A 24,511-nucleotide genomic window follows, 5' to 3' on the forward strand; every position below is an offset into this window, starting at 1 on the left:
TTACACAAAGGCTCCCATAACATCTATTATGGAACGGGGGCTGCCCCAGAGCCCGGAAGTCCCGATTTACAGCCTCACCAGTGTGCCGCCTCAATCTTTACTTGTGCCATCACTACTCCAGAGGACGCTAGTCGTGCTGCATCTCAGGTTGCAGAGAAAAAGCCGATTCCTTCAGGAAGCCACATCAGAACATTGCAGGGTGAGCAAAGCTGGCACATTTCATCTCACGTGAAACTACATAAAGGAAATGCCTTCTCACTCTATTTTCTCTTCAAGTGAACTGAAGGACATCTGCTTACTGCTTCCAGGAACTGGGAAACCTATACCCTTCCAGGCTAGAAGGGAATGGGGTCTGCTGGGCTCCTACACAGGATCTAAGACTGTCCCGCCATTCAGGAAGTCTGCCTCTAAACAACCGAGTTACTGTGAAAAGACCTGCTAAATCCCAGTCTACTTTCAATCAACAGTTCTGAAAGGGATTCTCCAACCTTTGGGTTGAGAATCAGATAAAGCTGGAGGCGGGGCATGTTGCACACTGCATTATAGTAAAGGTCACAGGGAATGATTAAAAATAATCTGTTTTAAGAACAGCAAGCTCTTCTGACTCAGGCAGTGTCCTCGGACTGAGTCATTGCCTGACTCCAGAAAGCACAGTCGTCACTGAGATACTTCTTTATGGTATGATCAGAACTGTTTCCTTAGTACCCGCTAACCTTGTCTGTTAAACACTGGGCGACAGAAGACAGTAATTACTGTATATGCCCCGAATTAGACTCGTTTGTCTTTTTCGCTAGCATGCTGCTGCTGCTGCAGTTGTCCTTCCAGAGTTAGGATTGCTGCTGGGGACGGGCAGAGCGGTACACACACACACAAAAATCAGTGTCAATGCAGCCTGTTATTTTTGTTTCCCAGTCATCCTCTCCCCTCTCATCTTCACTGGTCTCACCCTTGTCTTGCCTTTTATACAGTAAGCTCTTTGGGTCAGGGACTGTTATTTCCTCTGGGTTTGTATAGCACCTAGCACAATGGAGCTTTCACTTGGTTGAGACCTCTAGGGGTACATCCAGACTACCCGCCGAATCGGCGGGTAGCGATTGATCAGGGATCAATATATTTCATCTCGTCTAGACACAATATATTGATCCCCGAACACGCTCCCGTCAACTCTGGAATCCACCGGGGCAGGCGGCGGAAGCGGAGTCGACGGCGGAGCCGCGGCCGTCCATCTCGCGCCGTGAAGACAGGAGGTAAGTCTAAATAAGATACGTCAACTTCAGCTATGCTATTCCCGTAGCTGAAGTTGTGTATCTTACATCGACACCCCACCCCACATCCCCAGTGTAGACCAGGCCTTAGTGCCACCACAGTACAAGAGTTAGAGGCCCAACAACACAGAGCTGTCATAGAGCAGCTTTCGTGGGCTCCCAGGAATAGAAAGGGTTCATGGGGGAGAACATACACTGCAGCTACACATCTGCCACTTCATCTTTCCTGCCTATTTTACTCTGGTTTTCCCTCCTCCAGAAGGGACTGAGTGGGCACAGGCCCCCCATCACACTTCCCACAGACAGAACAATCCTTACTAGCATGGATTAGGGAGGCAGTGGAAGCGCCACTACTGTGGCATTTAAACCTAGATGCAGAAAAACACCCTGCAGGAAATAATAAGCACTAGGAAGGGAATGGATTAAAGGACCTGACAGGTTGTTTTCACATCTCTATCTTGCATGAGCCTCCAACTAGATGCTCTAAATTCACGGGCTGTGTAATGCAGTCAATAAATTCTCCATTGTTACCAATAAAACATGAATGCACCGTGCTAACGTAAGTGACCCTTAAAAGAAAGGATCTACGGGAACTGAAATAGTACAAGAGGAGGCTATTGAAAAAAAAACAAATAGGATCCATTTCAACATGCTTTTCATAAGCAACTTAAAGAACCCAGCTTGACAATATAATCATTCAGCACAGATCACACAGTAAAGCTAGTACATTAAAAATACACATGGCATTAATCAGCTGCCCAGAAATACATGCCATCATTTCCATAAATAATACAGGATCAAAGCAATCTTAGCTGCATTATCAGTTAATATAGGCAGCCATTCAGTCAAAATACAGTGTAAAGCAGCCTGAAAACTAGAGCAATACAATTTGTAGGAAAGGAATGAAGCAGATTCAGTTGAAAGCATGCTGCAAACATGACCAGTTATGCAGGTAAAGCTTATATGCAGCCTACTGATTACACAGAGAAGATGCAGCATAAAGCAAGAAATAAGAGATTAACACAGATTTTTTATATATTATACACACACACGTTTAAAGCTTGTGAAATGTCAAATTAGCCACATTTACAACTGATTTTGTAATAACTGCCATGAAGAGCTGGGAAGCCAGGTTGAGGTGGGAGGAATATACTCCCCCTCAAAGAACAAATGTGCCTATGTGTTCACATTTCCTCTCACTTCAAAATGTAGCTACATCCCTGTGTGGCTTGAATAACAGCAGCTGCAGGTCCAGAATGTGTCACCAGCCCTAGCTGAATCAATATGGACAAGTATGGGGGAAATCCAACCAACTTTCCAGATGCTCGCTAAATATTTAAGCCTGGCAACCCTGCTGAGAGGTAGACAAGTATTATACCCATTTTATGAACAACACTAATAAGGCATGGAGAGATTAAGAGCACAGGCTTGTTCCCATTACACTCAATGGCAAAACTCCCATGGACTTCAAATGTGTAGAGTGGCTGGCCCGAATTAACTTGTACAGGTGACAGGGCAAGAGAGCAGCTGCGATCCATCTGCACCTGCTAACGGCATATACATCCAACAGCCAGACATGGGAACTACACAGGGAGGGCTCTGAGCTTCTACAGCTAATTCTTTCCCAGGCGTCTGACTGGTGGGTCCTGCCCATATGTTCAGGGTCTAACTGATCGCCATATTTGGGGTCGGGGAGGAATTTTTCCCCAGGTCAGATTGACCAAGACCATGGGGGTTTGGGGTTTGTTTTTAAACTTCCTCTGCATTGTGGGACAGGAGTCACTTGCTGGTTTGAACTAGAGTAAATGGTGGATTCTCTGTAACTTGAAGTCTTTACATGAAGATTTGAGGACTTCAGTGACTCAGCCAGAGATTAGGGATCTATTACAGGAGAGGATGGATGAAGTTCTGTGGCCTGAGATGTGCAGGAGGTCAGACTAGATGATCACAATGGCCCCATCTGGCCTTAATGTCTCTGAGCAGCAGAACTGAAAATATGACCCCCGCATCCTGACTCCCAGTTTTTAGCCTGCTCTGTCCTAGACCCACATTCTCCCCTGTCCTTTTATGGCCTTCAATTACTGTAGCATCGAAGCACCTCATTTGTAATGTATTCACCTTCATAACAGCACTAAGAAGTAGGGGGAAGTGCTATTGTCCCCATTTCACAGATGAGGAACTGAGGCACAGAGAGGCTAAGTGACTTGCCCAAGTTCACACAAGTCACCTGTGGTACAGCAAGGAGCTGAACACAGGTCTCACCATTCCCAGATTACAGCCCTAACCACTGGGCCAGCCGTCCTCCTTTTTCTAGATAGGGAGGCATTGGCACTGTTGTTCCCGTGGCAGAAAGCATGGCTGATGGAATGCTGGGTGACACACCCCAAAACCAGTACTTGAGGGCATTCAGACATACCCTGAGAGAGGGTTCTCATTTAGTCAGCGTGAAAGGGGGCTACAAACAGCTCAGGAACTCTGAAGACAGAAACACAATAGTTCAGTTTGTCATTGAAAGGCAACAGAACCATTCGCTGTCCAGTTTTTAAAAGGCACATATAGCGACGAGTACTAGCAAATTCCCAAGACTGTCATGGCTGGCTGCTCTTCTCTGGGCTTATTTATATGGACATGGGGTTAATGAATCCAAAATGCCAGCTGATCATCATGGCAAATCTTATAGTGTAGACCTGAACCTTACAGGAGGGGCAATGTTTCAGAAGTTTTTCAGGAAAAAGCTCTAGTCTCTCATGCTTAAACTGTGAATAGGTTACATTTATGGGCAAATTTTACTTCAAATACTGGGCATTCAGCATATGTCTAGTCTGAGTAGCATGAGATCAAACTCAGACTTGGTGTAAGCCGATGCAGCTCCACTGAGGTCACTGCCACTTACACCTGCTCTGAAATAGGACGCATGCGTGCATGGAGCAGAGAGTACAAATTCTGGAGCCAGCCCTGCAGTCCTCAATGAGAAGCATCCTGTTGATCTCACTTGCTCTGCTCTTGAGTAGAAGGGCCATGGAAGTCATCCTCTACCCCTATTCTGCAATTCTACACGTTGCCAACTCTCAGTGGAATTAATAGAACAGCCTAAAGCGCATCAACCAGAAAAGGAATTCAGTCATTAAACAATGGGCTGGCTTTGTTAAGATCAAACATTCCTAGGCAGATTAGTGCTATGTCATCATGTTTAGATGGTCTGTTCTCTGCAGTCAGTGATGTACGTTCCAGAAAAACCCCTCAACCAAGCATCACTCTCTTCTGTTCGATGAAAACAACTGCTGAGAGCCAGACTGTCACACACCTAATTCAACCTTACAAAGCCCCTACTATTCTCCCACTGGGTCCTGCTCAGACCATGACACTGGCTGTGGGGAGGACAGGTGGGACTACTCTTTTGAACTCCTCGTTGTGAGGGGGAGGAGCACTGGCCAGGAGCAGAGAGGGCTCGCATGCTGTTCCCAAGAAGGCAGTGAAGTAACTCACTCCTCCAGCGGGCAGGAGCAGGGGTGGACCTCAGGTTCTGAATCCTAATAGGTCCTCTGGTCCATTCATGAGGTGGTGCAGCTACTCACCACCCGTGTAGGCAGAATACATGGCAGGGTTCCAATCTAGCCTTTAGGTAGCAGATAGATAAATCTGTACCTTGGGGCCAGATTCTGTCCCCCTCCCATACATATTCATGCTAATCAATGCCTTATTATACAAGGAGCCCTGTCAATTTCAAGAGCTCAGCGTGACCCGAGGGGGCAGAATCTATGGGCAACCAGAGCTCTGAAGTTAATCAGAGCCTTTGCAGGAACCTCATTTATAACAGCTAAACAAAGTCTCTACTGCAATCTAATTTATGTAAGGCGATTCAGTCCCTGTAAGCTGTTTTTTAAAATATGTTTTTAATGGAGGAAAGCAGAAACAACAATCCCTTCCTCCAGCCACACATTCTCAAGAGAAACCTCAAGTGCTCGCAGCCAGCATGGAAATGAATTTATTTCTATTGATAAAAGACATATCTTGAGAATAGCAACATTCCGCTCCCTCTTGAGAGCTTGCTCCCCCAGATCTGATCTGATTGGCCATTTCCTGTCTGCCAAATGGCATGAAGGTTTCAATTTTATAAGCAGCAGAATGAATTACCTGTGTATTTGGAGTCCAAGGGCCTAGCTCAAACCCCACTAAAATCTTTCCATTAACTTCAATGGGCTTTGAGTCAGGCCCTTGGGTGCAGCGCTGCAACTTGCTTCACACGACCGCACAGGGGAAGGAGGTGGTGGATGGAAAGTGGTACTGGAATAACGCAGTCTTTGGCCTATCCCACAGGACAGCAGGCACCGCCGGGCTGGTGCAGGGCAGGGGAAGCGTAACCTGCTACTATAATTAGCAACAACGGATTACTTCCTTTCCCTCAAGAGCAAGGAAGGATGGAAGCAGAGACAGTACTCTGCCTTTCAGAGTCATGATCCTTTCCTCGGTCTGCCACGGCTACGTTCCACCCCTTAGTCACATTTCTGGGGTAAGTCAGTCTCACCTTTGAGGAGCTGACCTCTGTGGCTGCTCTTTCCTTACAGGGAAGAGAAAAGAGGTTGGTGGCAGTTTTAAGGCTGACTGAGCTCTCTTTCCAGCAAAGGTATTTCAGTTCCAACTGCACCGAGATTCAGATTTCAAATGCCAAAATAGCAAAGGTCTGACCCTGTCCCTCTTACATCTCTGAAACTCCCATTTGGATCTTTGAGTGTGCTGTAGACCACCATCCTCAAGCATATCCCCTTGTGGCACACCGTGGCTTTGGAGGCCAGCTGCCCTCCCTCCCTCCTTCTTGTGGTCTTTCAATGATTTACTCAGGCCTAGAAACTGAGAACAAGATGCCTCCTTTGCAGGGTCTGATTTATTTGCTCTTTTTCCAGCGGACAAAGAAACCCCCTCAGCCTCTCAGATCCAACCCTTAAGCCAGGAGTCCCCTAGTTCTCCTCCCAGACGCCAGCTCTACGCTCTATTAGCTTTTCCCCACCTACCCGCCTTTTATTCACACCTGTCAGGCTTGAAAAGGTTCACAGTCCTTCTTCTGCCAAGAGCTCAATGAACTCCTCTCTCTAGGAGCATCTTCCTACAACTGACCCCGATGGTCTTTTATGGTGATAGTTATTCAATTAACTGCCTGGATGGGCTTCTTCACAGTGCTGTTGTAGCCAAGTTGCTCCCAGACAAGGTGGGTGAGGGATGTCTGGGTAAACCCTAGTCTGAGTACACGGCAAACATCTTTATTGGGGACCCCACTGCCAAGTAATGGCGAAGTTGGGGAGACTGCCAAGAATAAAGGGCCAGTCCAGAGGTACAGGGACTCCATGTGAATAGCTCTAGCCTGCTGTGAACCACAAGGATCCATGCAGAACTAGGAGGACTCAGGGGTTTTATGTAAGATGGGAGAAAATCCTACCTCCTATTGCAGAACAATTTAGGAGAAAACTCTGCTGTGATTTTCCACTGCTGTAGACTCTGTTGCAACTGGGGAGTGATCAAGCACTAAGGTTTTAGTTACCAGAAAGGAAAGACAAGCTAGGCCCTAACCCCTGGCCTGAAACCTGGGTTCAATTCCCTGTACCACCACAGGCTTCCTGTGTGACCTGGAGCAAGTCACTTCATCTCTCTATGCCTCATTTCCCCATCTGCTCAATGAGAATAACAGCACTGCCGTTCCTCACAGGGGAGTCGTGTAGATAAACACATTCAAAGATTGTGAGGTGCTCATACACTACAATGATGGAGCCAGATAAGTACCTTAAGTAGACAGATCAGGATGTTCTCTAATTCAGCATTGCTAACTCTTGCAATTTTATACTGAGCATTGTTTGGGGTTTTACTTCCAGCCCCAGCTTCTGGAGTCATGTGACTACGTAAGACTCAGTTTTCATTAAAAAAAATACAAATTTCTAACCCTCTTCATTGCTGAGAAAGTTTGAAAATGTGATCCCTAAAGGCTCAAGAACAAGCAAGTAAGTAAAAAGACCCACAATTTATTGTTTTAAAATCTCATTTTTCTGTCCTCATTCATGATTTTTTTTTAAAGCTTGTGGTTGGCAATGCTGATAGTTTGATGTATATGTGAGTTTGACATGGCTCTGAGACCACGCAGGTGCATCTGACAAAGTGGGTATTCACCCACGAAAGCTCACGCTCCAAAACGTCTGTTAGTCTATAAGGTGCCACAGGATTCTCTGCTGCTTTTACAGATCCAGACTAACACGGCTACCCCTCTGATAATAGGAGGGTCGTGATTTATAACAAACACCCTCACTCCTCTGGCCCCTCCTAGGATGGTTTCTATGTAGCACGATCATTCCTTATATCCCACCTTCACAGCTGTAATTCAATTTCCGTTTCTTAAAGAAAAAAAAAATCCTGGTGATGTCTCCTTGAAACCCTGACATCTCGGCAGCCACACTGAACTTCAAATCCCGAGCTTTCAAATGATACCGAGCGTAAGCTGCATTTCCAGATGCTCAGCAAGAGGACAGGCCTGCGCCGGCTTGCAGCAGCTTCCCATAGGTCATTCTATACATATGTCTAAGATAAGGCAGGCAACATCAGGCTCCTCCTGGATTGCTTTCAGCTGAGTTGTCTCCCAGCACCAGAAAGATCCAAATATCCATGGATTGGGAGCCTTTCCTGCTTGGATAGTCATACATTTTAAGGCCAGAAGGGGCCACTATGATCATCCAGTCCAGTGGTCTTCAACCTTTTTCGTCCGGCGCCACCAAGGACCCGTGGCTGATGGACAAGCATCTGCCGAAATGCCGCCGAAAAGCGGCAACATCAATAGGCATCGCTGCCAAAATGCCACCAGAAAGCAGCAGCATCCAGAGGTGTCGTCGCCGAAACGCCGCTGATTTTTGAAGGCATTTTGGCGGCAATGCCTCTGGATGACACTGCTTGTTGGAAACATTTCAGCGGATGCTCGTCTGCCAGACAGTACCCAGGCACACATAGATGCCATGGCACCCACGGGCACCGCGTTGGGGACCACTGCTCTAGTCTGAACTCCTGCATGACACAGGCCACAGAACCTCACCCAGTAATTCCTGCATTACGACTTCTAATGCACCCAAAAGGGACCACTGTGAAGCCCTACCGAACTGCCATGCCATACTGAGATACATCAACCCTCAGCAGCAGTGTCAAGAGGATTATGGCACTCATCCAGTCGTGAAAATCTAGGGAAGAGAGCAGCAACTATGTGAGCAGACAAAAGAAAGAGCAGCCTCAGTCAGATGGAGGAAGAAAGGAAAGCAAAGGGTGTTGGGGAATATGCTGTCCAGGTCTCAAGTTTCCATGCTAGCCCGTATTTGAATAAAAAGACCTCAAAATTGTTTCTCTTTCCCCATGAAAAGCAGCCAACAGCTGCCTGCTTTTCAGGTACTTGGAAAGCAACTGATCCTCAGTTCTTTATCAAAGATAGGCCCAAATCCAAACGTCACGTGAGAACCTCACAAACAGCCCTTAGTATTCTTTCCCTAAGGTAACACCTACTATGCATTCAGCGCTTCCTATGAGCTCAAGGAGAAGTTAAGGAAAGACAAACAGACAGAGAGCACAGAGGAAAGGGCATTGTAACAACAGGCAAATGACACGCAAGTCGGCTCAATTCACTGTAGGCACTGGAGCAGAAGTGGGTCTTTACGAGGGATTTAAATGTGGGTAGGGAGACGCGGATCAGCTGGGAGGGGGTCATTCAGTGTAAAGGAGAGGGGTCTGTGGAAGAAGGAACAGAAGGGATTGTGTGAGAAGCTGATAAATACGTAGGCAAAAGCGGCGGAGAGGTTGCGGAGCCCAAACGAAGCTTGACAAAGGAAGATGAATAAGTAGGGACAAAGGAGTTATGTAGCGCTTTGGTGACAAGGGGTAAAATTTTCAAAATGTAGCGAAGTGCCTTAGCAGGATACATCCCAGTGGCATTAAGGAGCTTTGAAAATTTGATGCAAGAAGCTTAAATCTGATGCAACAGTAGGTCGGATTCTATAAAATGCTGAGAATGTTCAGCTGGATCCAATCTCTTTCCTTACAATGCTGCTTTTTGTGTTAGCCCAGATTTATAAAGTGCTGTGCATGTTAAAATATTACATTGTACCACCCCCTGTGAGGTGGGCAAGTATTATTATCCCTCATCTACCGATGGGGAAACTAAGACACAGGTTCATGTAACTTGCCTGAGGTCACAAAGGGAGCCTATGGCTGAGCTGGGGATTTAGACCTGAGCTGTTCCTGGTTCCCAGCCCCATACCTATCCCATCCTGCCTTCCCCTTTATATATTGTACACTGCACATCTCCCCGAAGCACAAATCTCAAGGACACAGTCAATGGCAAACTAGAGGCAGGGACCCAATCGGGGCCATGAGGTGTCTGGATGAGTAAGGAAACAGAGCTGCAAATGCCCTCAATTCCCCCACTCCCAAACATCTCTTGTTTACAAGTCAGCTGGTTGGAAGTACTGTACTCCTTCCAGGATTTTATTTCCCTCTATAGGATTTGCCTTAGTCTCTTGTTTGTGAGCAAAGTCTATTAGCTAATCTTTCTTTCTAACAGAGACACAATCAATCTGGCTGCTTTCAGCTGCATCTTTTCAGTCTGGATAGACTATTCCCAGTAACAAAGCAGCAGATACAGTAGTACTCTAAATGTGGTTACACAGGTTACTTACTGTCCGTGTATCTTGCTTTGCCTGATACCCCACATTTCAATATACCAAGATCTGCTTTGTTTATGCAAATAATGCTGCATATCCACAACTACTTCAGGTACCTTTCACGATCAGTGCTCAGAACTAGGATTTTTTTTTCTGTATACCCAAAATGTACTTGTTGCAAAATTCAGATCTGGAACTAGATTCTGAACACCCAAAATTTTGGTGGTGCTGAGCTAGAGATCTGGTTTGAACCATTGCAAAAGCGAAGGTAGTTTCTGAAATCTGGATCTTGGTTCAGATTTCAAATAACCTCAAAATTCCAGAGATGTCTAGATTCAGGGTTTTGGACTGAGGTGTAGGTAGCAATGCATCTATTTTCTGTATAGCAAACCATTTTGCATTTAATAGGTCTATCCGCCTGTCCATCTTCTGGGGTTGGGCCCGAGGCTCTGGAAAGGAATCAAGATGGAGGGATTTATTCTAATGCCCATTGATTTGAACGGTAGTCGTGTGGTTAAAACCACATGAGTGTTTGAAAATGAATCTCTGCCCCTACAGGATTCCCAGTGACACTTCATAGACTGGAACGGGACTAAAAATATATGGATTAGCTAGGGTGCACGCTGATATCAGGCTGTGCCTATCACGTATACCAACTCTGCAAGTCGAACAGGCTTTTCTATTTGAAATTATGTATATGCCTCCAATTAAAATGAACTATACTGGCACACACACACACACAAAAAAGAGACTATTATATTGCTGCTCTCCTGGTTCATGTATTCCGGCCTCAGTGACCTAAGCCCATTACATCTGTTACTGTACAGTAAACCCTCCACGAATCAAACTCAACTGCCTTTACTAACAAACAACATGCAAGAGTGAGTGTAACCTGTCCATGGAGGTGTTTCTCGGGTGCCCATCATTGTGGTATAAAAGCACCAAAGATGAACAACATAGAGATCAACTGGCTGTAGCTATTAATAATCATTAGCATTTACCAACTTCTAAGAGCTTCACAAGCATTATTAACAAATTGTCTTTCCATCCCTGAGGTAGGTAGGGGAAGTATTGTTCCTATTTTATAGATGAGGAAATTGAAACACAGAGAGGAACTTGCCCCAGGGCAGGGAGGGGAGGTCAGAGGCAGCACTGGGATTAGACTCAAGAATCCCTGACTCCCAGTCCTCAACTGAAACCACCCATTCCAGCAAACATGCAAGAATCACACATGGAACATGGAAGAATCATGCACAGAACATGGAAGAGTGAGGATCCTCATTAAATTTTGAGCTTTCCTTCATGTCTTGCATCACCTACGCACGATACTTGTCTAGTTTCCATATAGGCAAAAGTACAGGGCTGCTCACTGTCTCAATAAAGCATAAAATCAAGAGGCCCTGGTTCTCTTGGCCTTAAAAAGTGAGGTTTTTGGACATCTTTCCAAGATACTGCTCCTAGCAGTAGTCCTTTTGGAGGTTGTGTAATAGAGGAGCAATACTTTCTGATGCTGCATTACCTGTTTCGGAGGTGATACATGACAGTACTTCTAGGCATGACCATAAACATTTTTGGGTGGTGGCTATAGTGGCTGCTCCTAATATTAAGTCATCTTCTCTCCAAACAGATTTCAATCAGTTAGCAGAGAAACACTACGCATAAAACCAGCTGGAGATTATTTACTTTATATGACTCAGCAACCTGTCTATTCACTCTCCATACTTCAGGCCCTCACGTTCAACCTACACATTCTGGAAACTGCAACTCACTCAATTAGTTTGTTGACAGAGCAGATGAAGTTTAATCATTGTACAACTGAGAAGGTCCTTTTGCTCTGAGAAAATACAACCCTCTCCTAGTGTTATCTATCATTTCCAACCTTAAACCAACCTGCATCTTTCACAAGGAAATAAAGACACAAAACCCAACAGAAACAAAAGGGAAGAGGCGGTGTGAAAGGGGAAGGATTCAAGTTTCCCACAAACTGCATTTCTAGCCATGTAAGAAAAGTTGATTAAAATCATCTGCTCAGGACACTGACTGCTGAAGTGGTAAGAAACAACAGCAAAATACCACCCTGTTTCAGATCATTGTCCGGAATTTGACATAGATTCTTCAAAAAAATTCTTCAATGTTGAGGGTATTTATGTGTCTGTCTGTCTAAATAGTCTTCACTTCTAAAATTATAGGGAAAAATTCTCTGCTGGAGTAAATGGGAACAGCTGTATTGACTTCAGTGGAGTTTTGTCTACTTTCATTACAAGAAAGCTGAGTTTCCAACACAGGTGGATGAGAACATGAAAGCTCTGGAGAGGAGTGTATGGTCCACCTTGCTAATTCTCCATATCATTTCAAATCTGAGCTGAAAACAGCTTTTCTCCCTGGCCTCTGCTGCTTCGTATCTCACACTATCCCATAATGGCTCTCTAAGGCATTTGGGGGATATGGATGTATGGAAGAGCAAATACAAAAATAAGGGTCAGATATTCAACTGGTATAACTGGGTATAGCTCCATTGAATTCAATGGAAGCAGAATCAGCCCTAGAACTGATTATGACTATGTTGTGATACTTCCCAGAATGGAAAAAAGCTGAAGGCCTTTTTTACTCACATGAAAATTAGGCATTGCATTTGCCCAGACTCCCTCACAAAGTCTCAGCAAATACTCATCATTTGCATATCCTTTTTCCTCCTCCCCAACATACAGAATTTAGACAGCATTCACATAAACACAAGTACCACAAATCCCAGTCTACATCAATTTCCTGTCACTGGCATGTGGACGTGGGCATAGAATCTCTTACTCTTAGAACCCAACTTGCCTTTTAGGTGCTGCCCAGGGAGCACAATGCCTTACAGTGGGCACACACTGGTTACTACATCTCTAAAGGTGTAGTGTGGTCTCCCCTTGAACCTTCCCAGTTCTGCTGGCTAGGGTGGAAGGAGGATCAAGTCCTCCTCCACACTCCTCCCTGCCCGTTTAAGGATGCTGCTCATCTAGCCAGGAGCTATTCTTGCACCCAGCATCTTTTCCTGGCCCCCTGCACAATTAACTCAAGATGGAGGGGAAGGTGTCTTGTGCCCTCCCCATCCCTTGCACACTCAAGGATCCATTAGCATCTTCTGTACTTGTGATTATACCAAAGACACTTCTTCCATGTATTCTCCTACAAGCAGCCCAGATTGCCCTTCCCCCTATATATATATACCTATATAGATATACAGGTGCCTCATGGATGTTGTATAGATTTTACCCCTATCCCCCATTATGGCTGACATGCTCCCTTTGTCAACACAGTATGAATCCAGCCCTGCTCCCTGTGAAGCCGATGGGAGTTTTGTCTTCAAGTTCAAAGGGAGCAGAACTGGAGCCCAGTGCATCTTTGTTTGCACTATTTGTTCTGGAAACCATTGCTTGAAGTCATCACAAACAATTATCCCCCTCCTCTCCATGTCCAAGTTAGAATATAAAAGGCTGTAAAAATAAGTTTCTTTTAAATGAAACTTCTCCTTGTGGCTCCCTGGCCAATAGAAAAATCTAATCTTTGCTTGTACAAGCATTACTTAATATAGGGGCACGGAACCTCCTACTATTTAATCCAGTTTCTAAATTCCCACTGACTTCAATGAGAACAGAATCAACCCCATAGTAAGGGTTAGTATGTGTACATAACAAAATTCCACATTTATTTTCTCAGCCTCAAATCCATTTATAAAAACCAGTGGTGAAATACTGGGTGTATTCCAGCTCAATTAAACTCAATTTTTTGTATTTGCATGAGCAGCGTTGCCAAAGTGTAATAAAAAGGTAAAAAACAGCAAGTCTGTCTGTCTAAATAGTCTTCACTTCTAACAGTCTAACATCTGTCTGTTAGGACAGATATCGGACATCAGGCATCTGCCTAGAATAAGGCTTCACACTCTTGTCTAGGATTTTATCCTGTGTCTATTTGTCGTTACTGTCCATATGTCACCAACACAGACGTGCAGGAGAAATAGCAGTGACTGAAAAGCAAAAAGGCTCCACCCTCTGTTAATGTGCAACTGATCAGGTTTACACCTGCCCCTTGCTTATTTTTAAACAAAACTTTATTTGACCTGATCCTGAAAATCCCACTGCAGGGTCTTCTATTTTAAATGCCATAAATGACCCAAATATACCACCAGAAGAAAAAAGAGAAAAGCAGAGAGGTGAGAAAACCAGAGGAATTAAAAAAGAAAACGACCCTTTGCTGACCACTGACCATCGGATTGTTGCCAACGATTTCTTGGTGGGGGAAGTGGGGAGAGGAAAGTGGAAGCACATTTTTCTCATGGCTTGTCTATATCTGCCACCATCAGCAGAAATTTCCATCGTCGCCAGCAGCTGGGGAGAGGGAGGGACAGGGGCTGTTTCCCTTTGGTGCTGCTGGAGCCTCGGGCATCACTGCGCACCTTGAGCATCTCCCTCATCGCCCCTTCCCCGTTTAAACCTGCGGGTCCCTTGACTGTCACCCGGCAGGGAAAGAGGCAGGGCGGGGAGGGGACTCACCTTTGGTGCTGCCGCCGCCGGCGGCCACGTCCTCCTCCTCCCCGGCAGGTGGGGAAGGGACTGCAGCGGGGAGGCCGGTGCTGGTGCCGCCGCGGCGCGGGGCCCATTGGCTGGGCAGGGGAGATCCCGCCGCGGCTGGGGAGGCTGCGGTGCCGGGGCTGGGCTCAGCTTCCGCGGCGCTGGGCTGCCCCGTCGCTCCCCCGCGGCGGCCTGGGCGGGGGTCCGGGCCGGCAGCGCGCGCGCAAGGTGGCTGGGGGCGGTGACCTCGGGGCAGCCGTTCCGCTCGCCGCCGGGCAGGGCGAGTGGCCGGCAGCGCCGCTCCGGGCTCCGTGGTGGCCGGGCTGGATCCCCGCTCGGGCTCCGGCCGTGCAGCGACCGGCGCCAGCGCGGCCCAGCCAAGCAAGGCGCCGCCGGGCTCCGCGGGACCTCATGCTCGCGCGCGCTCCCCATCCGCTCCGCGCGCCGCCGCGCCGCCGCCGCCGTGCGATGAGCGCTGCCGGCGCCGAACCACCACACCACCTCAGGCTCGCAGTGACAGCGGCCGCCGGCCCTTCCTGCCTCCGCCCATCGCGCCGCGGGGCCCGGCGGGGCGCCGCAGCCAATCGCGACACAGCCCGGCCAGCGACGGCGGGCGGGGCTCCGCTTCGGGCGCCGCCCAGCCAATGGCCGGCGAGCGGGTGGGCGGGGCCGTGCTGCATTGTGTGTTACCGGAGTGACAGGGGCGGCCGCGAGGCGCGTCCGGCTCTCCGGGCTGCTGCTAACAAAGGAGCCGCCTCCGCGCCCGCGTCCCCCAGGGGGGCTGGTGGGGGCCACGGGCCGGGGCCGTGACACTGCAGCAGGATTTTCCCCTTCGTGCTTTTTGTTGGTTTTTTTCAATAATTTTTCCGCCGGTGTTTTAGCAAAGCCGGGGGGCAGGTGCCTGGTTTGCGCGGAGAGACGAAAAGCCCTTGCGGCGTGTCATCGGCCATGCGCTTGTCTGTGCTTTCGAAACGGGCTCCCGTGTGTTTTCATAGCCTCTTTCAGCCAAACGCATCTCGCGGCACGCTGAAATGCAGCCACCTCTGGGGTGGAGAGTGTCAGTATTCCGCTCCAGCGGCGAGGTTAGACAACAGGCTCTGACATAGTGAAGAAGGATAGTTCATGAGCGTAAGAAGAGGCTTGTGGTTACAGCCGTCGATTGCTCTTCGGGGGATTGGGGGGCAGTTCTTGGCTCTGACACAGAGTTGCTGGCACGCACAAATCTCTTAATCTTTGTGCCTCAGTTCTCCCCCTGTGAAATGCTCGCTTTCTCCAGACCTTTCTTTGTGCTGCTTATTAAAACGCCAACTTGAAATGAGCATCAAGATTGACAAAACTCTGGCCACAGATTGTGATTCAGGGTATTGGAAAGAGATACTCGGAAGCGACCTTGGTCAGACTGCATTGTCATGGAGAACTATTGACACCACCCTGGGCAAAAAACCAAACAAACACTGACAGGGCTATTAATTATTGAGCACCCAGAGTGAGGTCACTGGGTCGCAAACATTACAAGGAGTCCAGGCCCTGCTCCAAAGCGCAACTGGCAGCCTTGTTCTCTTTTGTCACTAATGAAGAAAAACATCACTGTGATAAACATAAAGGCACGTGTGCCCAAGTGGCTGTGCACTGCTGTGTGTTTACATGCCAAACACCTGCTGATTACAGTGGGAGAAGCATGCCCATAAATACTGCAGGAGTAACCTTTAAGGGGGAATGCAGGAGCAACCCACCCTTCCTGCAGCCAGGAAAAAGCTCTGTCCTACCAGGGAAAACATCATCTACCACTGGGGACCATCCAGGGCTAGAAGCAATGCAGATGTTTGCAATGTGTTTACTAGGTATTGTTTATAAGCACTAATAATTCAGGCTGCATTCAAAAAAGAAATGTGTGGTGCTGGAAAATGCATCCTTGTCACCCTTTCCTGTTGATGATCCTGTCAGTCCTGTGTCCTCATGATTATTTACATAGCACCAAGGTGCACTAGACACTTTACAAATAAGTAAGGAGACAACAACATCCAGGTCCTGAGGATCTTAAAGAAAGAGAGACTGGGGAACTGGATGTGAAAAGAATGACAGGGTGAGTAGGGATGTTAGACATATATGCTGTGGTTCCACATTTGGTTGTCTCTGCTTTCTCTCTAGCAGGAAAGCATTGTTAAGGGATGCAGGGCAAGCAGTGACACAGCAGCCCGTCATCTGTCTGGATTTGAACCCTTCTAATGTGCCATAGGGATGTTAGGCATATATCCTATGGTTTCACATTTTGTGGGATTAATAGGACACCTGGACAAAATGAGTTTTGAGTAAGGATTTGAGGGCCTGATCCAAAGCCCACTGAAGTCAATAACACTCCTGGTATTGACTCCAGTGGGGTTTGGATCAGGCAATGAAAGAGGAGAGGAGTGGATGGGGAGATTGGGAGGGAGTTACAGGCATACAGGACTGCATGGAAGAAAGTGCAGAGACCAGAGCAAGACGAGGAAATGAAGGTGGCTGTTAGCTGTGTATCCCCATCAAAAATGACTACCGATCTGAAAGGAAATTTGTATTGTGCTGTTAGTTTTATTGAAGGCAGCAGATTTCGACAGGTGCCTCTGCAGCATTAGACATTCCTTCCCCTCCCTTACTCAGACCAAAGCCTAGATAATAACTCCCTTTCTAACTCAACACTTGTCTACACAAGGAGGAAATTGACTGGCATAGCTATTCCAGAATCTCATCATCATCATCAAAGTAAATCCCAAAGGGACGGAGCCTCCCTGCAGATCAAGCACCATATGGATTGATCTCTAGGTATTATGTAATAGCTATTCTGGAATAGCTCTCTGTGTGGACACTCACAAAGGAGAGTAATTATTCCAGAATAAAATCACTTTTATTCTGGAACAGAGTGTCTACATGGGAGATATTCCAGAATAACTAAATGATATCAGACTAGCAATTCCAGAATAGTTATTCCAGAATGGTTATGCTGGCCAATTGCCTGCAGGTAAACAAGCTGGTCTTCACTGCAAGTTTTGGCATGCTCCCATAGAAGGTTTGGAATCCATCAAATAAGCACTTTCCAATGGAAAACCATTCCTTCCATTGGAAAAATTTCTACCAGCTCTAGCTCTAACCCATTCCCAAGCCCCAAACCACCCAAGCCCACCTCTCACACTTCGGTGACAAGTACACAAGTTCATTTTGACACCCAACAAAATACATGATGCAAAAACATTTTTTTTTTAAAAAATCAATGTTAATTGCAAAGCAAGAAAAATGAATCCTCTCTGCGGAGTGTTTTCAAAGCACCAAGCAGCATTTTGCAGCACAACTCTCATTAAGTCTGTGAGTATTAAGCAGTGTTTGATATTACAGCGCCCTCTTCGGTAGGCAGATCCCAGAAAGGACTGTAACGCAGACATCTACAAATGTGACTAAAGAGCAAGGCTCACACCCAGCCTTGTGAATGTAGGTGTCAGTGTGTGGTTCTGCTCCTTAAAAAGCACGCTCCATAAACACACATTCATTTAAAGCACTTCAAAATCACCCTCTGGAGAAAGTTACTGTACAAATGCAAAGCATTATTGTTACCTCCCTTCCATGTTTTATCAGTACAGACAGCCTCTCCTACTGCATGAATATGAAGAGCAACATTCTGGCAGCTGCTGCTGTTGTAATGATCCCTTCCTCCTTAATTGAAGAGACTGTACCTGTGGGAGTAACCAGAGTTGTTCAGAAATTGCTCCCTGGCCACGAGATGCCCTCGATTGTTACCTTGAGAACTCTAGTCTTTGTGTTAACAGTCTCTGAGTTTAAAAGAAAATTAAGTTGTTTAGCCCCCACTTTTAGATGCAAATTGTTAACAATAATAATTTTTAAAATATACTGTAATTTACAAAAGATTTTTTTGTTCAAATGTAGATGTTCCCCTGCAGCATTTGCAACTCAATCATCACAGCTTTCTGCTAGTGCATATGAATCAGAATGGGAAACTAACTAGGGGTCCATCTGAAACATAAGCAAAAGGCTTTACCCTGTTTTTGCTTTTGGAGATTAATGAAATGCAAAAAGTAAACAGCATTAGTGTTGAAATGTTTTAACGATCCGAGGTAGTGCTAGTAACATATTATAAAAACAGACAGACAAATAGATATGTTTTTAACTTGCCATTGGTGTCCCTTAAATAAAATACACCTCCAGCCTGATATAACGCAGTCACGGGGAGCCAAAAATCCCTACGGCATTATAGGTGAAATGCCATTATATTGGGGTAGCAGTGGCAGGGCTGTAGCGGTGATTTAAAGAGCCCAGGGCTCCGGCTGCGGGGAACTCCAGTCCCTTTAAATCGCTAGCGGAGCCCTGCTGCCATAGCCCCGGAGTAGCAGCGGCAGGGCTCCAGTGGTGATTTAAAGGGCCCTGGGCTCCCCGCAGCAGCCGGAGCCCCGGACCTTTTAAAGCGCCACTGAAGCCCTGCTGCTACCGTGCTATATGCGAACCTGTGTTATATCGGGTCATGTTATAGCAGGGTAGAGGTGTACCTTCTATAGAAGTGATACTCAGACTGAGGCTCGCAAGCGGCTCTTTGCTGCACATGATATTAAAACATGGAGTGATTTAATTATTAATTATTAACCAATCAGGATGGTTGGCTTTTACCATGTTATTAACTGACTGTAGTTGGTAAAATAATAATGCTTGGTCAGTCATTTTGCTGTGAGAATATCTATCTATATATTAAATATTTTCCTGTCATACTGTTTAAATATGAATATATAGCACTATAATAAATGAAACAATGAACTCACAGTACTGTGGCTCTTTTAAGTAATGTTGGTTGCTAATTTGGCTCCTGAAGCCCTGAGGAGTTCACTCTATTCCATAGGTTCACTCTGAAACTACATCCCTTATCTCATCTCAGGCCCTACCTATGCTCGAAAAAAGGGGAACCCAGTGAACTACAATTCTAGCTCAGAAGGTTTCATGGTACTCTTGGGGCTTGTCTACATTAGCGTTGCCAACCTAATATTTAAAAACCGGAATCTTCCCTGCCCCACCTCTTCCCCTGAGCCTCCACCCCTGCCCTGCCTCTTCCCCTGAGGTCCTCACTCGTATCCACTCCTCTTCTGCCCTCTCCCCATCACTCGCTGGTTTTTCCCACTCCATCTCCCCACCCAGGTCAGGAGGGACTTGCCTGCGGAGCCGAGGTGGGGAGCTGCAGTCACCCAATGAAGGTAGGCAGTGGCCCCAGCTGAGTAGGGGCTGGATAACCCAGTGCCTCTCCACCTCCACCACTTGTAGTAACTAGATTTCGGGTGTCCAGGCAGTAGATCTGTCTGGACACTGTCAGGTTCCCTTTTCAACCAGAAAGTCCAGTCGAAAACCGGGCACCTAGCTCCCCTAGTCTACACTGTAGTTTCAGCGATCAGGTAGCTAAACACCAGCGTAAACTGCTAGTGTCTACACTGCAACAGAGTCACAAATATTTGCACCAGTGCAGTCTAGCAGGTTTGAAATGAGGGCAACAAGTCTCATGATTGCAAGTCACTTTTTACATTAGTGGAGCATATCTACACTAGGAGTTTACACTAGTGGCGCTACGTCGATGTGGCTACATTGAAAAACCCCAAGGTAAACAAGCCCTCAGTCTAATGCAACGGATTCCCTCCTGTTGCAAACTACCAAGGAGGAAAACTGTACACAAAATGGATCCCTCCCAGTTTCACTAAGGCCTGATCTCGCAGATATTTCTGTTTCTCATTTGAGTTTACTCACATGGATGGTCAGAGGAGCACAGTTACTCATGTGTCTAAGTGTTTGTAGGATCAGGCTTACAGAAGCAGGGACCATGTAGCACACCTCTGGTAACGCTGCAGGGAGTTGAGCTGAGACTTTGTGCTCCAATATGTTCATTCTCCTTTAGGGATTACCATACCCCTTACCCCAGACACACAGGGAATACCATGCAGCATATTTCTTGCAGAAATGAAACAATTACTCCAGAACAGCAGTGATGTTGCTTTACAAATCACTTGACTCACCGCTTCCCTCATCATAGGAACCATGAAAAATCTTGCCTCACCATAAAGCAGCCACTAATTTAGATGCTTTTCTGTCAGATCACTGCAAAGCCTTGAGATAAATGGAGTTGTGCACAATCTGTGCCCTATGTTCTGGGGATCACCATGGAGGTAGCTGCGGAAGGAAGCTCCCTTTTCTGTGACTGCAGAGATGCTTGGCAGCATCAGATCTGCAGTAACCTGCATGGCCTTGCCACTCCCTATTTGCCATTTGCAAAATAAACTTAGTTAATTAGCAAAAGCCCAGCATCCTTCTTGCAGCTAGTCAGACAGCAGCACAAGTGCTGCAGCTGGCCAGCTAGCCAGACCTAAATATAGAGACCAAAGCAGCAGTCAGCTACTCTCAGAATGGGAATATAAACAAAACCAAGAGGAAGGCCAGGGAGAGCTGCAAGCCCCTTGTAATTTACAAATAAACACAATTATCAGTTTGCTGTCCAGCAAGATTGTCCCAGGAGCACTTTTTCTACAGCCTCTGCTGCTGGAGTTGGAGGGGATGGCTTAGCGGTCCCTGTTACCATGTGCAGTTGTTTTCACTAGTGCAAATTCATCTTTCCGAGGTCGAAGAATTGAATGCTATGCAGTTTGCTCTGGGAGAAATGGATGAAACCTTAGCTGTTAAGTGTCCATATTAATTTAAAAGATCTCTTGACCCTTTCCACAAGAGTAGCATTTCTCCTTCTTTGCTGACTTTGCACCTGGAACTGCTCTCTAACAAAGAGGTAGATGCATTCCAGTTGTATTATATGCTCTGCATGTAGGCCCTGATCCTGCAAACTCTTAATCAGATGCTTAACTTTATGCATGTTAAATTTATACATGTCAAGTTAAGCACGTGCATACAAGCTTGCAGGATCAGGGCCATAGTTTGTAAACTACTTTTGGAATAAAAGAGCTATTATAAATGTAACATACTTTCATAAAGTGCCTCCTAAATATGTTTATCACAGTTCTCTACTGGACAGGATCAGAACTGGTTAACTGTGGGTCATAGACCCTATACTTCTAACTAGAGCTGAACAGAAATTCCAGTTTCTGACCTGCAGGAAATATTGACAATTAGAAATTTGTTTTTGTTCTGAATAGAAATTAAAAGCCAAACTTTTGACATTTCCCGCAAAAGGAAAACTCTGAAAATGTCTGATTTGCAAGTATTAAAAGGTTTTGATAATGTTGAATTGCTAGGTTTCAATAATGCCAAAACAAGTATAATATTACATAATATACATGTAAAGTAAAACCAATAGGAAGAGAAACAATAAAGTCAAAACTAAACATTTTTACCTTATCAAAATAAAACATTTCAGCATTATCAAAACAAAACAGGAAGGATTCATGTAAACTTTTTTCTGCCTTAACTTTGATTGAAACTGACACATTCCTGCAAAACAGATTTCAGTTAAATAGCACTTTCCATCAACTGTTCCATCGACAATTTTCTAGCCAGCTGTCCTGCTAACAGAGATGCTTTTTAGCTGAGCTAGTCTTACTGTCCCCATGGAGTTCAGTATGGCTGTGATGAACAGCATAGTATTCCTTGGTGACCTTGCCTTTGCTATAATATTATTTTTCATGCGTTCCTGCTCTCCTGGTTTACCATCTCTCTGTGGCTTCTTTTCTGTAAAGGGTAACTTTGGAGGCACCTGAGCTGCTGGTTGTGGTGGAGGGTGGAGCTGTACAGGCCCCTGGGGAACAAGATTGTGCAGCGTTGGGTAATAGCTCTGTTCCTAGGGTTCCCAGGGGTGCCCTGTTTCCCCAGGTGTGAAAAGGACTCTGGCTTCAAATCCTGCATGCTGCCGTGACCACAGTGAATCACTGCCCTGTGCCATGTTTCTGAGAAGTCGGATATAAATGATGTGCCAGTCACACCCACATATCCCTTGTGAGGAGTGGGGACACTGCAGCAGGAGCACAATGTCCTTCTGAGTCGGTGTAGTCCAAGCAGGAGTGAAAGTAAGCCAGTATGGGCCGTTACAGCGTACCGGTAAAAAGTGGCCGTCGGTACTGGCCTGTGCTCAGCTGACATTAAAGCCCTGCCATGGCAAAGGACCCTGTTGTTGCCCCTTTTGCTCTCCCCCTGACCCCACTGGGCAGCTGACAGGGGGTGATGGGGAGTGAAGGGGGCAAAGCAGCAGCTGGCCCAGGGCCGTGATTTAAAAGGGCCCGGGCTCTGGCTGCCACTACTGCGGCAGCAGCCAGTGCCCCGGGCCCTTTAAATTGCCACTGGAACCCCGAGCGGCGCAGGCCAGGCAGTGTGGATGGGCTGACTGAGGGACGCTGACCCCACCCCTTCCACCCAAGGCCTGGCCCCCGTACCGGTAAGTGTGGAATGCTACTTTCACCCCTGAGTCCAAGGTTGATGAAAAGGACAACCCTGACCTCTCTGATTCCTCGCTTGTACCCAGTGTCCTGGCCAGTCAGCTGGACTTTTTTAGCTAGCACTAAGGGGAAACAGGGAGTTGAGATTGAGACCTATTTCCTCGATTTGCTGTGCTTTGTCCTCTTGACTGCCCTTGGTTTGAGGGATACCTTATTCAATCGCAGGAAACATGAAGCTGTCCGGGGACTGTTCAGGGCATATAGACTCCTCCATAGCTCACATCTGCCTGAGTAACACTTGCCCGCCTTTCCATGGTTTCTCTCCACTCTTTGGCTTTCTTCTTCTTAGCATCCATGGTGCTGCCCAACTTTGGCTCTTTGAATCCCTGTGGGTGCCGGGATGGTCATAAAAGGTCACAACTCTTTGAACTCCTGAGACAAAAACGGGCCAGGGTTGTTGTTTTTTTGCAAGAGACACATTTGGCTCCTGATAAACAGGGGGACTGGTTGAAGGAAAGAGAAGGGGAGGCTTTCTTGAGCCACAACTTTAATATCAGTACTGGGGGTAGCTGTTCTTTTTCCCCAGTGATGTGGGGGGTACAGCAACTCTCTGTGAAGAAGACTATGCAGGGCTGGCTTCTCAAGATAGAAGCATGTGTTGGTGCTGTTGTGTTTTTTTACTGCTTATGCCCCTATGCTGGGGAAGAACCACGTTGTCATTTTGCAGGCTCTTGCCCAAGCTCTGCTTGGCTGTGACTCCAACAGTGTTATTGTCCTGAGGGGGACTTCTGCTGTGCCATTAATGATGTTTTAGACAGGAAGTAGGAGGAGTTATGCCCTCACTCAACCAGGGAGCTGCATTGTCTCTGGCAGACCTTTGGGTTAGTGGATGTCTGGAGTGCTCTCACCCTCTGTTAGGCAGCAATGCTAGTGAAGGCCACCCCTACCCACATCTCAGGGGCAAGACTGGATTGTTTTTATGCTGTGAAATACAGCATGTGTATATTTGTTCGGTCCTCCATGTCTCTCTCTTACTCTTCTAGCCATCGCTATGTTTCTTTCAGTGTGTCCTTCCCTGTGCTTCCCACTGGCACTTTAATGCCAAATTGTTTCAAGACCTGAATTTCACCCAGGCATTTGCTGTGCCCTGGGAGCACTGGCAGCAGCAAATGCCAAAGTACAAGTCCCTAAGATGGTGGTGGGATGTTAGGGTGGTCCAGATCCAACTCTTCTGTGAACAGTACGCCCAGGCCACTAAACGGTCCTTGCATCGGGCTATGGGTGACACATCTTGGACCTTCAGAGCAGCCCTTATTTCTATAACTTCAACCACTACCCCTTGTTAAATGGTATAGCCCAGGAAGTATCACTGCAAATTTAGGGGGAGATTCTGAAAGGCAGTAAGGTGAGTGAGGTAAGATTTGGATACCTGCCAGCCCTCTGTACTTTGGAAACATTCCCCCTTAATTTAACCTTTTCTGAACAGACCCCGAATAAGCCAGAAAGAGATCCTATCACATTTCATTTGAAGGATTTCATATTCTGACAGCATCCTCTTACAGCAGTCTCAGAATTCAGAATGTTGTTTTTCAGCAAGAAACATTTCTACGTCATAGCGCAACCTGCAGCATTAT

General features: G+C 46.5%; 1 protein-coding gene across 1 annotated transcript in view; it reads right to left on the bottom strand.

Moving 5' to 3' along the window:
- The window catches only part of MEGF9 (multiple EGF like domains 9), an 86,409-nt gene extending 68,326 nt beyond the window's left edge, over positions 1-18,083 (bottom strand). Inside the window, exons 1-2 of the mRNA XM_075060694.1 lie at positions 18,073-18,083; positions 14,473-14,582 (exon numbers count right to left, since the gene is read on the bottom strand). Coding sequence (XP_074916795.1) covers positions 14,473-14,582; positions 18,073-18,083 — 121 coding nt within the window. The remainder of the gene's footprint in view (positions 1-14,472; positions 14,583-18,072) is intronic.
- Positions 18,084-24,511: the final 6,428 nt, after the last annotated feature.

The sequence above is a fragment of the Chelonoidis abingdonii genome, chromosome 24, assembly GCF_003597395.2.
Source record: "Chelonoidis abingdonii isolate Lonesome George chromosome 24, CheloAbing_2.0, whole genome shotgun sequence".
Classification (NCBI taxonomy): domain Eukaryota; kingdom Metazoa; phylum Chordata; order Testudines; family Testudinidae; genus Chelonoidis; species Chelonoidis abingdonii.